Source organism: Equus asinus, chromosome 15 (genome assembly GCF_041296235.1).
Source record: "Equus asinus isolate D_3611 breed Donkey chromosome 15, EquAss-T2T_v2, whole genome shotgun sequence".
Taxonomy (NCBI): domain Eukaryota; kingdom Metazoa; phylum Chordata; class Mammalia; order Perissodactyla; family Equidae; genus Equus; species Equus asinus.
The window spans coordinates 38936918-38951356 of record NC_091804.1 but is presented as its reverse complement, the minus strand read 5'-3'; the positions used below and the strand labels follow the sequence as shown (position 1 = coordinate 38951356).

Genomic DNA, 14439 nt, shown 5'->3' with positions numbered 1-14439 from the left:
CCGAGGCTCGGAGAGGCCAAACAACTTGCCCAGATCTGCCTGGATTAAAAATCGGGGCTGCAAGAATTTTTAATTCCCAGGAAAAGTGAATTTTCACTCTTTCCATACATTATATTTGTGATCTGAATGCTCAAAAGTCTTACGATCACATGATGTTAAGATAGTAAGAGATGTGGCTGCAACCAGAAGGTTCCTAAGGAAGAACAAATACCCGCGTGTTAGAGAAAGAGCTGGTGATGCTGACGCTGTGTCACCATGATTCAAACCCTCAGCTCATTCCTTTCTCCTGACCGGCCCCCGCTGGAGGTGACGAGGTCACGTGCCTCCCCCCATCTTACAGCCAGGGCTTAGAAAGCCTGCGTACCTCCTTAAAGCCACACAGGAATTGTATTCCTCATCTAGCTGGTTCCAAAATTCATGCTTTTCCCAGTAAAAAAAAAAAAAAAAACAAAAAACACCTTTTCAGTCTGTCTTTACCTCTGGCTTCATTTTTGTTTTCTTTTTAATTAAAAATTTTTTACTTATGAAAAATTTCAACGATATGGAAAAATAAAAAGAATGGGAGAGCCCCCAGGTACCCATCATCTTGATTGACAGTTGTTAACATTTTTTTTTAATTACGGATAGACTATCTCACCACGAAGCATTTCAGCATGCGTTTCAGAAAACAATGACAATCGCAATTCTGTTATCCTGCCTGAGAATATAGACAATAAATCTTAACATTCTCTAGCTCCCAGTCCAAATTCAAATTTCTGGAATTAGGGCAGGAACTTTTAGGCCCAGCTTGATAGCTGTGCGTGTTTTCTCCTGGGAGAGGTGGTGAGGCCTGGGGCTAGAATTAGGGGTCTGACTCCTGTGGCCATCGAGGCTGATGACCTGCCATGTGGCTGTCAGAAGCCTTCTTGCCTTCCTGGCCTTGGTCTCTCCCTTTCTGCTCTGGGATGGTTCGTGCGGCCGGGCTCTCATGCCCCAGCCACTTCGCCAGGCTGAGTGCATCTCTCTTCATCTTTGGGTTTGTGTGGCTGCTGTAGGGAGCATTGGGAGAGGTCTTCTGGGAGGGAAGCCCCTTTTCGGGGGGACCAGAGGCCACAGTGGCATTAGGTTAGGGTTCCTGGTGGCTCAAGGGCTGACCTGGTCCCTTGCAGGATACGAAATTGCTAGGCGCAAATAAATCTGTCTCACTCCAACGTGCACTGACCAGAGGTCACCAAATGATGGTCTGTGGCTGGATTCAGCCCCCAATGGATCTGGTGTGTACCACACAGTACAAGGGGAGAGAACTGGGGGAGTCCACACACAAAACTCCAGATTCCCAGCTTCGCGTGAAAGATTGGAAGATGTAGCAACACTTGCCTGGGACTCCGTAGTAGAGCCCGCTCTAAACCTTGCCACAGTCCCCACCACTCCCTGTTGCTCTCCAACACATAGCTGTTCTATTTATCACCATACGAGCTCTACTATTTTTCTTACGTTGAGAGACAATCCTCTGAAACTGTGTCTACTAGAAAAACAGGAAAACAAAACTAGAGCAAGATGGCCACCTGCTTTTTCTACACAGCGGGAGGCAAAGGGGAGGAGTGGGGGGGGGATCAGGGAGATGCTCATTCATGGCAGACAGCCTGTGGGTGAGCCCTGGGGAAAGAAGGGGTTAACCTCCTTCTGTTCCCCGATTAAATCCTTCTGGAGCCTGAGGCCCCGAATTGAGTTGAAAACACTGGACAGAGAGGTCGGGCAATCCACCAATGTTGCACAGCTAAATGATGCAGCCTCTGCTCTGGGCAATCCAGAACGTGGACTGTGTGCCAGGCTCTTAATTTGTGTTAGCTCCCTTAATGCTTTTAGCAACCTTAGGAGGCAGGTGCCGCTCACTGAGCACCAAGTGTGTACATGATTCATTCATCTGACACATATTTGTGAAGCACCTGCCATGTGCCAGGCCCTGTTCTAAGTGCTGGGGTCAAGAAGTGCCCGCCCCCATGGAACTGCCGTCCAGTGAAGGCATGCCCCTTCAAAGGACCAAAGGCAGATTGTTATCCATCCTTGACCCTCTGCCCTGAGTCGGGAAGGGTCCAGTGAGAGAGAGACTGGACAGCTGGCGGGGGTGGGGGTGTCTGTGAGCGAGGAATGGGCAGTTTCTGGAGGAACCTGCTTGAGGGAATCAAAGCTCCAGGGGGGAATCAGCAAAGGTGCCTCGATGTCTGAACCAGGAAGGGCAGAAGGGCAGGCGACAGTCAGCTGTGTGGGCGGGAGCTGGGGGAGAGGGGGTCAAGCCCTCCAGCCCTACCCACCAGGGCCTGGCGGTGCCTCAGAACAGTGAGAGTGTCCGTGGGAGAGGCCGGAGACCGCAGACCCCAAAATAGAGCTCCCTCCTCCTGGCCGCAGGCTGAGTCACCCTGGAGTGTGAGCTGAGCCCGCCTGGGCTTCAGGCCCCCGGCTGGAGGAGCCACCACATCACGGGTCAGACACCTGGGCTCCCAGCTTCCTGCCTTTGTCTGCGCCTCCTCAGGACTTTTCTGGGGACAGATAAAAGGCTGCCAGAAATAACACCTGGCTCGCTGGGGAGCTCCGGCAGGGAGAAAGGGCAGGGAAAGGAAGCCCTGGCCCCACCCAGCCGCTCACAGATGTCTGAGGGGAGAATCTCAGGCCGGCATCTGTGCAGTCGCTGCAACCTCTCTGTGTCTCAGTTTCCGCGTCTGCAGAGAGGGGAGGCAGACGTCCGCCTGGGGTGACTCGGGGCCAGGGTAGCATCAAGAGCGTGGGCTCTGCGGCCAGTCCTGCATGGGTTAGAAACCCAGCTCCTCCAGGGCGGGCCCTCGGGCAAGTGAGTCAGCCCCTCTGGGCCTCAGTTTCGTCTGCTGTACAATGGGCTTGATGGTAATAGTTCCTTCCTCATAGGATCACACAGTCAGGGCTCATTAAGTATCAGCATTATTACCAAGCGAGGAAACACTGGAAAATGCACAGGGCCTGACGTACGCTTGCTGCTCAATAAGTGGCACCCCGAGTCTTATTGGTCCTGCTGCTCAGACCCACCCCAGCTACCAGGTGCCAGGTGCTGGCCAGACCTCCCTTCATCTTCATCACAGCCTGGTGTGATCAGTAGTGTTGTCACTCCCGTTTTACAGATGGGGAAACTGAGGCACGGAGAAGCAAAGTCACACATCCAGTAAGAAGCTGGGCTGGGATTTGAAGCCAGGAAGTGTGGGGCTGAACTGGGGCCCATAACCACCACGGCCTCCTGCCTCCTGTGCAGAAGTCACTGCGCCCGTGTCCTGTCTCTCTGGGTGGACCTGGGCCGGGAGAGGGCTGGTGCGCACCAGGCTAACAGGGTACTCCAACCCCGTGCTCTGCCAGCATGCCACGTTTCCTTTATTTTTTAATTGATTTATTTTTTATGAGGTAACTGCTTTATAACATGATATAAATGTCAGGAGTACATCGCTGTGTTCGGTTTCTCTGGAGACTGCATCATGTTCACCACCCAAAGATTGGCTACACTCCATCGCCACACACGTGCCCAGGCTCCCCTTCCACCCCGCTCCCTGCCCCCTTCCCCTCTGGTACCCACCGATCCAACCTCCGTCTCTGGACACATTTCCTTTAAATGGAGCCTTCAGGAGGAGCTGCCTCCGGCCAGCGGCTCACAAAGAGATGAGGGGAAAGAAAGGGCCCTGGCGCCCCCCTGGTGCCCCAGAGCTGCCACTTCGCGGTTCTCCGCCATGACGGGCCCAGAGGCAGGGGAGGGCGGGCAGAGAGCGGGGTGGGGGGTGGTTGGGAAGGCGCCTCCCGATGCCCTCAAACCTCGTCTCTGGTTCTGCTCCCATCTTTCTCAAACCCCAGCCCGTAAATCTGGTCAGTCTTTCTGTCCACCACCTGTTCCACCCTTTGGGCTATGTTGGGGACAGCCAGACGGAGGGAGCAGGAGGCTGTGGTGGAGGGGGGTGGAGAGGGAGGGGCAGCAGTCACCTGGACTACAGGGGCTGGCACCATAGCCCCCCGTCCTGGAAGTGGAGGGGTCGGATGCCAAGCCTGGCTCACTGGGGACGCGCCTCCGCTCCCACCACTGCGGTTCCCCCGGAAGATACTGGAAGTCTCCTGACACGTCTCCTTCTCTGTTGCAGCCTTCAAAAGCGTGATTGCATCGCTTCCCTCCTCCCGCTTCTAACCTTCCAGAGGACCCACGTTGCACTTGGCGTCAAAGCCAGACTCTCTCCTTGGCCTTCAGACCCTCGTGGTCCACGGGTCATCTCCTACCCCTAACCCCCACACTCTCCACTCTGACCACGTATGCTCCTGCTGTCTTGAAAACCTCATCAGATGTGCTCCCTCTCTGGGGCCTTTGCACCTGCTGCTCCCTCTGTCTGTAACACTCTTCCACTGTACTCCCTTCTCATCCTCCGGTCTTGGCTCACATGGCAGCTCTGTGGGGAGGCCCTCGCTGACCGCCTTCTCTAAACTAGGCCCCTCGCTCTCTCCTATCACCCTTCTTTTTTTCTTTACTGAAATGTAATTCACATACTATAAAATTCACTCTTTTAAAGTATACAATTCGGTGGGTTTTCGTATATTCACAGGGTTGTATGCCATCAGCACCATCCAACCCCAGAATGTTCTCATCACCCCCAAAGTAAACCCCGTGCCCGTCAGCAGTCTCTCTCCATTGCCCCTCCCCTCAGCCCCTGGAAACGACTAATCTCCTATCTGTCTCTGTGGACTCGCCTTTTCTGGACATTCCACAGAAATGGAATCATGCAATATGTGGCTTTTGTGTCTGCTTCTTTCCCTTAGCGTAATGGTCCTGAGATTCTTCCACACCATAGCGTGAATCAGTGCTGCGTGCCTTTTTATGGCTGAGTAATGTTCCAGGCCGTGGACCTGCCACATTTGTCTGTCCGTTCCTCAGCCAATGCACATTTGGGTTGGTTCCACTTTTTGGCTGTTATGGATAATATGACTGTAAACAATAGCGTATGAGTTTATGCATGAACATATGTTTGCAGTGTTTTGGGGCATATCGCTGGGCTGTGTGGTAACTCTGTTTAACCTTTCAGGGGCCTGCCAGACCAGTTCCCACGGCAGTGCACCGTTTTACGTTCGCAGCAGACACGCACGAGGATTCCAGTTTCCCCACACCCTCGCCAGCACTTCTTTTGCTTTTTTCATTGCGGCCGTCTCAGGCGGTGTGAAGCCGTAGGGCATTGTCGTTTTGATTTGCACCTCCCCCCGTGGCTAATGATGTTGAGCATCTTTTCATGTTCCTACTGACCATTTGTATTTCTTCTTTGGAGGACTGTCCCTTCGAATCCTTCCTGAGTTTTTGAATCGGGTTACTTGTCTTTTCGTTGTCGAGTTGTATCTCCTTGACGTTCTTCCTCACACTTCTCACTCTCGGCAGTGATTTTGCTTTTTTGTTTCTTGACCTTCTGCCCTTATTAGCAGGGAAGGCCCACGTGGTCGGGCGCCTTGCTGTCCTGCTCGGTGCTGTCTCTCCAGCGCCCAGAGCTGACCCCTTCAGAGTTAATATCTGGTGAAGGAGTGACTGAGTCCGCAGTGAGGAGAGAGGCGACGAGTGACTCACTCACGCATTCGGCAGACAGCGAGCTTCCTGCATCCCTGTGGTTCTGATAATTCTAAGACTGAAACAGAGGTCCTAGCCTGGGTTTCGGGCCCTCCACGGGGTCCACCACGAGCACCAGCTCTTCAGTGTTGTGAGGCCCACTTTGTGCACGTGGTGTAGCTCTCCTTAGTGACCATCCCTCCCTCAGAGGATGCGATGAGACATTCATATCTTCGGCGCTTGGCCAAGGGCAGGGCCCGGGGTAAGTGCAGTGTAAGCCTGAGTGTGTTAGCTACTTCTTGTGTAACAAATTACCACACACTTAGCAGCTTAGAAAAGCACCCACTTATTGGCCTACAGTTTGGTAGGTCCGAAGTCCAGCACAGTGCGGCCGGGTTCCTGTTCAGTCTTATAAGGCTGAAATCAAGGTCCCAGCCAGACTGCCTTCCTATCAGGAGCCTCCGGGGAAGAATCTGGCTGAAGACAGCTCCTTGTGATTGTAGGACTGTGCTCCCTGTTTGCTTGCTTGCTGTCAGTCAAGGTCCACTCGTAGCTCCTAGAGGCCGTCTGCATTCCTTGCCATGTGGCCCCTTCCATCTTCAAAGCCAGCAACAGAGAATTTCCCTTATGTCAAATCTTTCTCATGCTTTCAGTCTCTTTTGCCTTGTCTCTTGTAAGCCCTGTCCCCACCTGATTAGGTCAGGCCCACTAAGGAAAATCATTCTTTCTTTTTTTTTTTTTGAGGAAGATTAACCCTGAGCTAACTGCTGACAATCCTCCTCTTTTTTGCTGAGGAAGACTGGCCCTGAGCTAACATCCATGCCCATCTTCCTCTGCATCATATGTGGGATGCCTGCCACAGCATGGTGTGCTAAGTGGTGCCATGTCCCCACCCGGGATCCGAACCAGTGAACCCCAGACCACCAAAGCGGAACGTGCGAACTTAACCACTGCACCACCAAGCCGGCCCCAATCATTCTTTCTTAAAGTCAACTGTACCATCTATCCCCGACTCAGTGGGAGGGGATTATATAAGAATGTGGGTCATCGTAGAATTATGTCTACCGCGGTGAGCTATAAATAGTTACGATGTTCTCAGAGGCGTCCCTCTGCTCTCACAGATGATTCTGAGCTTGAATATCACACACGCAACCTTCACCCCCTGGTGAACTGGCATGTACCCCTGGGACATCCCCACAGGCCATGGGCCTGGCCTCTGGTCCCCTGAGATACGTCAGATTCTGAGCTGGAGAGGGGCGGTCAGGGGTCAGGAACAAGGCCAGTCCTTCCTCCACCTTCTGCCACTCAGCCCTACTCTCCAGTCTCATCTTTTCTCCGTGGGCACGACAGGGAGGGCGAGACGACCAAAACCCTGGTCCAGCTTGGCTCAGACAGAGAACTCTGTCTATACTACTGGATTCTGGAAGGCTCTCTTGCCCACAGAGAGATGACCACCTCGATTAGACTCTGGAATATGTACCAACATCAACTGGTCCCCAAGCTTCTGCTCTCAACCCCCTATAATCCATTGATCCTGGAAGCCCCTAAGCCAAATCATGCCCATACTCTGCTCCAAACTCTCCCCTGGCTCCCACCTCACTCAGAGAAAAAGCTCAAGTCCTCGCAGCTGCCCACAAGGCCCTTCACGGTCTGGCTCCCATTACTGCTCTGGCCTCAACTTCCACTACTTCTTGCTCCCTCCAGTCCAGCCACGCTGACCTCCTTACTGTTCTTTGAACACACCAGGCATGTTCCAACCTCAGGGCCTTTGCACTTGTGTTCCTCTGCCCAGAGGCTCTTCTTCCAGGTCTCCATGTGGCTCCGTCCCTCACCACCTTCAGGTCTTTGCTCAAATGTCTCCTCAGGGAAGCCAGCCCTGCCCGCTCCATTTAAAACCACACCCCATGCCCTACACCCTTCTTCTCTTCCCTGCTTCCTCAAGTGTGATCCGTGCTGTGGCTTCTGCAGGCGACCTGGCGAGCCTCCCCTGGACCTGGGCAGTATCCCCTGGTTGGGCTATGCCTTGGAGTTTGGAAAAGATGCTGCCAGCTTCCTCACTAGGATGAAGGAGAAGCATGGTGATATCTTTACTGTAAGTGCCTCTTGTGCCTCTTGGGAGGGAAGGAATGAGCAGCTGGGCCTGTCATACTGATTCCTTCTACATTCTTCTATACGCTAACCTGCCCATGCAACATCCAGTGGTCCATCCATATGTCTATCCCACTATACACCCAACGCTTATCTAACATCCGCCTCTTCATTATCCCTCTAGCATCTTCCCAACATTGAACTGTGCCGTCATTCAATATCTATCCAATATTTGTACATCCATCCAGCTGACCCCTATCCATTCACTTAACTTCCATCTCTCCAACATCCATCCATCTAACATCTATCTTTCTGCCTATCTACCCAAAATCTAAGCAGCATCCTTCCATCCTAATATCTACTCAACATTCATTCATATATTCCATTCCATCAAACTTCCATCTATCCGCTCATTCATCCATCTTTTCATCTACCTATCCAACGTCTGTCTATCTAGCCATTTATCCAGTATCTATCTCTCTGTCTAGCCAAATTTATCCAGAATTCTTCTTTGCATGTACCTAACATCCATCCAACTTTCATCCATATATTCAAAATTTTTTTAAAGATTGGCACCTGAGCTAACATCTGTTGCCAATTTTTTTTTTCTTCTTCTTCTTCTCCCCAAAGCCCCCCAGTACATAGTTGTATATTCAAGTTGTAGGTCCTTCTGGTTTTGACATATATTCAATTTTCACCGACTTCTGTTCTTCTGTTTACCTACTCACCTTTCCATCCATCTGCCACTATCCACCCAATGTTCAGTTATCTATCCATTCAGTATCTGGTGTCTATCCACTTGATATACATCTATTTATATCTCCAGCCATCTATCCTTTCAACATCTATTCAAACCACCACCCATCCATCCATCTTCCACGTATCCTTCCAACTTCCTTCCACCCAACATTAATCCTCCAATCTATTTACCCAATATCCACTCAGCATCCTGCCATCCATGTACCCAACATTTATCCACACATTTAGTTTCCAGCCAACCTCTAGCTGCCCATCCATTCATCTCTCCATCCAACATACCTTCACTGATCTATCCTTCCATTTATCCACCCATCTAACAATCCATCCAAAAGCATTTTTTCCTTGAATATTGGCTTCTATTTTATAAGAGAGTTTGATTTATGTGACTCATAGACCACACTTTGAAAATAAGGCCAAGGCGGTGGGTAGAATTATGTGGCCCCTTCCACAGACATTTGAGGGCAGACACCCTTACCCTTGTTAACCGCAGGATTGCAGCTCTCCAGAGCCGCTGCCTTCCCTTCTTGGGGAGCATGTTACATACCGAGCTCAGCCTCCCAGAGAAGTGGGCATCGCTTGCACGTCCACTAGCATTTACCCAGCAACACCCATTGTTTATCAGTCCATCCATCTATCCGTCCATCCGTCCATTCATCCGTCCTTCCTTCCATCCACTTATCCATCCATCCACCCACCCACCCATCTATAATCTATCCAGCAGCAGTTATCTACCAACATCCTTCCATCTATCCTTCCATCCATCCTTCCATCCATCCATCCATCCATCCAATCATCCAGTCCATCCACCTGTGATGCACACAACATCCACCTGCTGCCTACTGCGGGCAGACTCTCTCCTGGCTGCTGAATATATGACAGTAACCAAGATAACCATGGCAGGTGCTTAAGAGTGACGTGCTGAATTCCAGTCCTAGCTCTGCCACTTCTCAGCTGTGTGATCTGGGGCACATTAGGTACCTTCTCTAAGCCTCACTGTGCAGCTATAAATGGGTGGATGATGGTCCCTACCTCACGGGGTAGTCATGAGGGGTATGGAGAACATTGTCCGTTGAGTGCTGGTGGGGCCAGTGCCTGGCACGGGGTAAGCCCTTGACACTGAGGTCTACTGTTATTCCTGATGCTCCTCCTCGCTGCACCCCCGCCTCCCCCAGGTGCTGGTCGGGGGCAGGCACGTCACTGTCCTCCTGGACCCACATTCCTACGAGACGGTGGTGTGGGAGCCTCGCAGCAAGCTGGACTTCCACGCCTATGCTGTCTTCCTCATGGAGAGGATTTTCGACGTGCAGCTTCCTCATTACAACCCCAGCGACGAAAAGGCCAAGATGAAACCGTGAGTGGCTGGAGACGGTACCTGTGGGTGGGCCAGGGTCGGGGGCCTGAGTCTACCTGCATAGCCCGAGTCCTGTGTGGGTCGGGCTTCTCTCCACAACAGGTGTCCAGTAAAGACATTTGTTTTGAATAAACAAACAAAAACAAAACAAAAAACAACCTAAAGGAATGGGCCGAAGAAGAACTCTAGCCTTCTGAGGAGGAAGCTTTGATTTTCGTAGAAAGAGACCAGGGTTTGGGTCAGCCTGATCTGGCTTCAAATCCCGGCTCCACCACTTCTCAGCTTTGTGGCTTTTGACGAGTCACTCCCCCTCCTGAGCCTCTGTTCCACGTCTATAAAATGAAGAGAGCTGAGTGGGGTGATTATCATTTTCGAGTCCATACTCTGTTCCAGGCATCATGCATAATCTCATTAGTCTTCACAACGGTGCTGGAGGGCCAGTAAGTTATAGCCCCACTTTATAGATGAGGACACTGGGGCTCAGAGAAGAGAAGTGACTTGCCATAGGTCACACAGCTAGGAAGTGGTGCAGGTCCTGAAACATGAGGAATAATCACGTCAACCAGAGGACGTGTGAGCACACTTACTCTGCATGAATTCATCAAACATCAGACGACCTATTCACGCTGGCCACCATCCTAGAGGCTGGGGCGCAGAATGATGCCAGCCACCATTGAAGACACCTACCCCATGCCAGGGGTTTGATAGGCACACTTCTGTATGTGTGCAGTAGTCTCAGGAGGTAGGCATTTTTACCCCTATTTCACAGATGAGGAAACAGGCTCAGGGAAGTGAGGTGGCTTACCCAAGGCCTACCGCTAGTAAGTGGCAGAGCTGGGATTTGAACCCAGGTCTGCAGCCTCCATAGCCCATTCTCTGGATCTGTCTCCAGGAAGTCACCTCCTGCAGTCAGGAAAAGCATCTAGAGGCAGGTTCCGCAGGACGGCCAGTGCTAGGAAAGCCGCAGTGTGAGGTGGACATTGATGACGCGGGGCCCCGTCTGACCTTGGCTTTGTGGGACGGCTGCTAGGAGTGCTTCTGAGCCTGACGTCCTGGGTCCCACTAGCAACAAGACTCCACAGTTCACTGCATCCTATGCCCCACCCAGAGAGGACGCCAGTTTCCTCTGGGTCTACCCTAAGGGTTTCTGGGAATTTCTCAGAAGCCGGCATGATGTCTTCTGGGCATGGCTGCCACATCTGTTGAGGACTCCTGTCTCCATCAAGGACTAGCGCTTGGAGTGGGGTCAGGGGAACAGCTGGATCGCAGTCAATGCTAGGTCTGCTCCCATTTATCGAGCATTTACAATGTGCCGGGTGCCTAATAAGCCCTTTACACACATGATCTCCCATGGGTCCTGTCTGTTGTCTTTCCAACGATGTTCCAGCTTGAACATCCGACCGCTTTTATTCCCTGGGAGTTCACGGAACCGCTCTGGACGCTTTCCCCTCTTGAATTATCCAAGAACCCGGGCGCTCGCTCAGTCTGGAGGGGCCCATCCTCCTTGCAAACAGCAGGCGGCGGCAGAGAGCCGGAGCACCTGTTCGGTACACCTGCTGCCACAAGGCGTCGCTGTGGAGCGCCGGCTCTGCCCGCCCCGCGGACTCTGCGCGCCGGCTGCAGTGGCCCCTTCTGGTCTAGATCCCAGGCAGGGTGCGGAGGGGCCTTAACCTTTGATACAAGGTACCACCTTTTTGGCTTCTAATCGTGCCCTCAGCCATGGCTCAACGTTGATTCTGTGTTGCGGAGGCTCAGCACAGAGGGGGCTTCTTTCAGCCACGTTCTCCCGGGTCTGGTTTTCTCAGACTCCTGGGCACACGATGCGACCAGGTCACGGGCCAGAATCCCTTATTCCTCACATCCCGCTCACTTGGGGTCGTGTCTTAGTAGCAGTCTTCGGCCAGGGGACACTTTAACTCTCCAAACAGGTCTCCCTAAGTTTGGATCTCCAGGAGAAAGGGTTGGTCTCTTGGTTCCTCTCTTCTAGAAGTCTGGGGGCTCCTTGTCCAAGCTTGTGTGCCCCGAGGAGGGACAGACTATGAGGGTGAAGAGTTCAGACTCTGGAGTGAGGCAGGTCAGCGTTTCTGTCCCAGCTGTATCACTTACTGGCTGGGTGACCTTGGGAAAGTCACTTTTCTGTCTGTCTCTGAGTTTTTCCATCCTTAAAATAGGTATCATAATAGTAACGATTGTCAAAAGATGAAAGAGATCATTGCACTCAGGACAATAAATGGTAACTATCGTCGTTGTTAACGATGCTAGTAATAATAATATCATTTTGTTTAAGCCGGTCTTCCGAAGGCCCCCATTGCCCTGAGGAACTGGAGCCCTGGGAGCCTGGGGTTCGGGAGGGAGGCCCCTGGCCTGTGTGCGTCTGGTTCCCTGGGGAGGCTGCTCTCTCACTCCTGTGCTCCCCGCCCCAGGACTCTCCTCCACAGAGACCTCCAGGCGCTCACGGAAGCCATGTATACCAACCTCTGCACCGTCCTGCTGGGCGACACCACAGAAGCGGGCAGTGGCTGGCAGGAGATGGGGCTCCTCGATTTCTCCTACAGCTTCATGCTCAGGTGAGCGTGTGCGGCTTCCCCTCTCCTGCATGGAGCCCGGCCTCTGGACCTGGGTCAGCCACTGATAGTGGCAGAGGAGCCAGGGGAGCTCTGGGGGTAAGCAGTTTGGGACACTGAAAACCAAGACTGTAAGATGACATTTTGCTTCTGGGGCCCCAGGTGTTCAGCTGGCTCAGCCTCTGAGTTGTAAAGGAGACTCCGGCCAAGAAAGGGGCCTGTCCAGTCACCCAGGGAGGGAGTAGGAGAGCAGGGCCTCAGAGACCGTCTTGTCCTGTGGCCTCCAACCCTCGGAACTGCACAGCCCAGGAAGACAGACTGTGTGGGAGACCAGCCCAGGACTTGAGCTTTTTATCAGCCCTTGTAAACATCTATTAAAACTGCACTACCAATGTTCCCTCCTTCAGCAGTGCCGGACACTGTCCCAGGCACTGGGGACGCAGCAGGGACAAGACAGATGAAGTCCCAAAACTCACAGAGCTGACACTACTTGGGGAGACAGATAATAAACCAAGAAATAAAGCTGATTCTGTCAGAGAGTGACAAATGCGATGATGGAGATCCGTAGATGGGATGACAGCACTGGGGGCTCTTTTAGCCGACTGAAAAGGGGGGCCTCTCGGAGGTTCTGGCCTCAGAGAGCAGACCTGACGATAAGATGCCCACCATGCCAAGATTCTGGGCAAAGGGAACAGCAAGTGCAAAGGCCCGGAGGTAGGAAGAAGCTTGGCAAGAGGCCAGTGTGGCTGAAGCCTGATGACCAAGGCAGGGTAGGGAGGAGATGAGGGCAGAGAAATTGGCGAACCAGGTCTCACAGAGCTGCAAGGCCAAGGAAGCCTTTGGAATTTTTTCTAAGTAAGACAAGTGACTTTGGCCATTTAACAAGCCTGTGGCATGGTTGAACTCAGAGTTTTAAGAGGTCTCTTTGGCTGCCAGAAGGTTGGTGTGTGGCAATGAGGGAGAAGCCAGAGGACTCGGTGGAGGCGGTTGTAGTTGCCCAGGTCAGAGAGGACGGTGGCCTGGACCCAGGGGATGACAGGGGAGATGGCGAGAATTGGGGTAGCTTTGGGGCCAGAGTTGACAGGACCTGCTGCAGGATTGACTGGGTGGTGGGGGCAGGGGGAGCAGGAGCCGGGAAAGCTCAGTGACTTTTGGTGGTGCCGTTAACTGACCAGCATCCCGTAAAGGAAAGCCCGTTTCAACCGCTCCAAGAATTTGGAGGGACAAAGTTCCAGCATAAAGGACAGGCACTCGCCGACACATATGGGCCCACGGGTACGTTTATGACACATGCGCATGTGCGTGCATGCAGGCTCAATGTGTGTTAATGCGTTCCATCCCCACAACAGCTCTGGGGGGCTGGAAATTTACAAACCCCATTTGACAGAGGAGAAAACTGAGGCCGGAAGAGTCCGGGTCATCGCCCGGAGTCCCGGAGCTGGGGGCGTGGCAGGGATGGCTGTGTGCCAACCCTCGCTGTGTACCAGGGCCACCTTTTCCCCATTTCGCCTGGAGCGGTGCAGACACCATCAAGGCTGTTGGTGGTCTGGGCGATGGTGGCTTGGTGCACCGTCATTGTACGATGGGGAGACCGAGGTCCACGGAGGGGCAGCTGAGACCTCCCAGCAGGTTCCCAGCAGGCCACCTCCAGGGCTCCTGGCTCCTGCCGCCCGTGTCCTTGTGCGGGCCAAGAAGTCAGGGAGGAAGCTGTGGCACCAGGGGAGGTGGGGACAACGTGGTGGCAGCTGGGTCTGTGTAGGCCCATGGTAACGGCAGGCGCAGTTCAGGGTCAGATGTAATTGGACCCCGTGTCCTCAGGGCCCGAGGCCTCGGCTGGAGCTCCTGCCTCCTGGATCGGCAGGCTTGGGCCTTGTCGTCACCATCTGCAGACCCTCTAATAGAAAGGGAACGGGCGAGGTGGATGACAGGGACGCTGATGTGGAGGTGCAGCTTCACACGGCCCCAGACTGTGAGATGCCACCGCTTAAACCTGCCAACTGTGCTATGCGGGCCCCTGCGTCACTCAGAGTCACGTCCGAAGTTCTAACCCTGGCTTACAGCATCCTGCCCCCGCCCCTCCTGCCCTCATCCCTCCCAGTGTTCCCCTTGCTCTCTCC

At 53.1% G+C, this 14439-nt stretch overlaps 1 protein-coding gene across 3 annotated transcripts in view; it reads left to right on the top strand.

The window, feature by feature from the left end:
- The window catches only part of PTGIS (prostaglandin I2 synthase), a 44951-nt gene that overhangs the window by 4170 nt on the left and 26342 nt on the right, over positions 1-14439 (top strand). For all 3 annotated transcript variants that reach the window (XM_070486109.1, XM_070486108.1, XM_044748753.2), the window contains 3 exons: positions 7529-7652; positions 9580-9758; positions 12182-12325. In XM_070486109.1, coding sequence (XP_070342210.1) covers positions 7623-7652; positions 9580-9758; positions 12182-12325 — 353 coding nt within the window. In that variant the 5' untranslated portion in view covers positions 7529-7622. The remainder of the gene's footprint in view (positions 1-7528; positions 7653-9579; positions 9759-12181; positions 12326-14439) is intronic.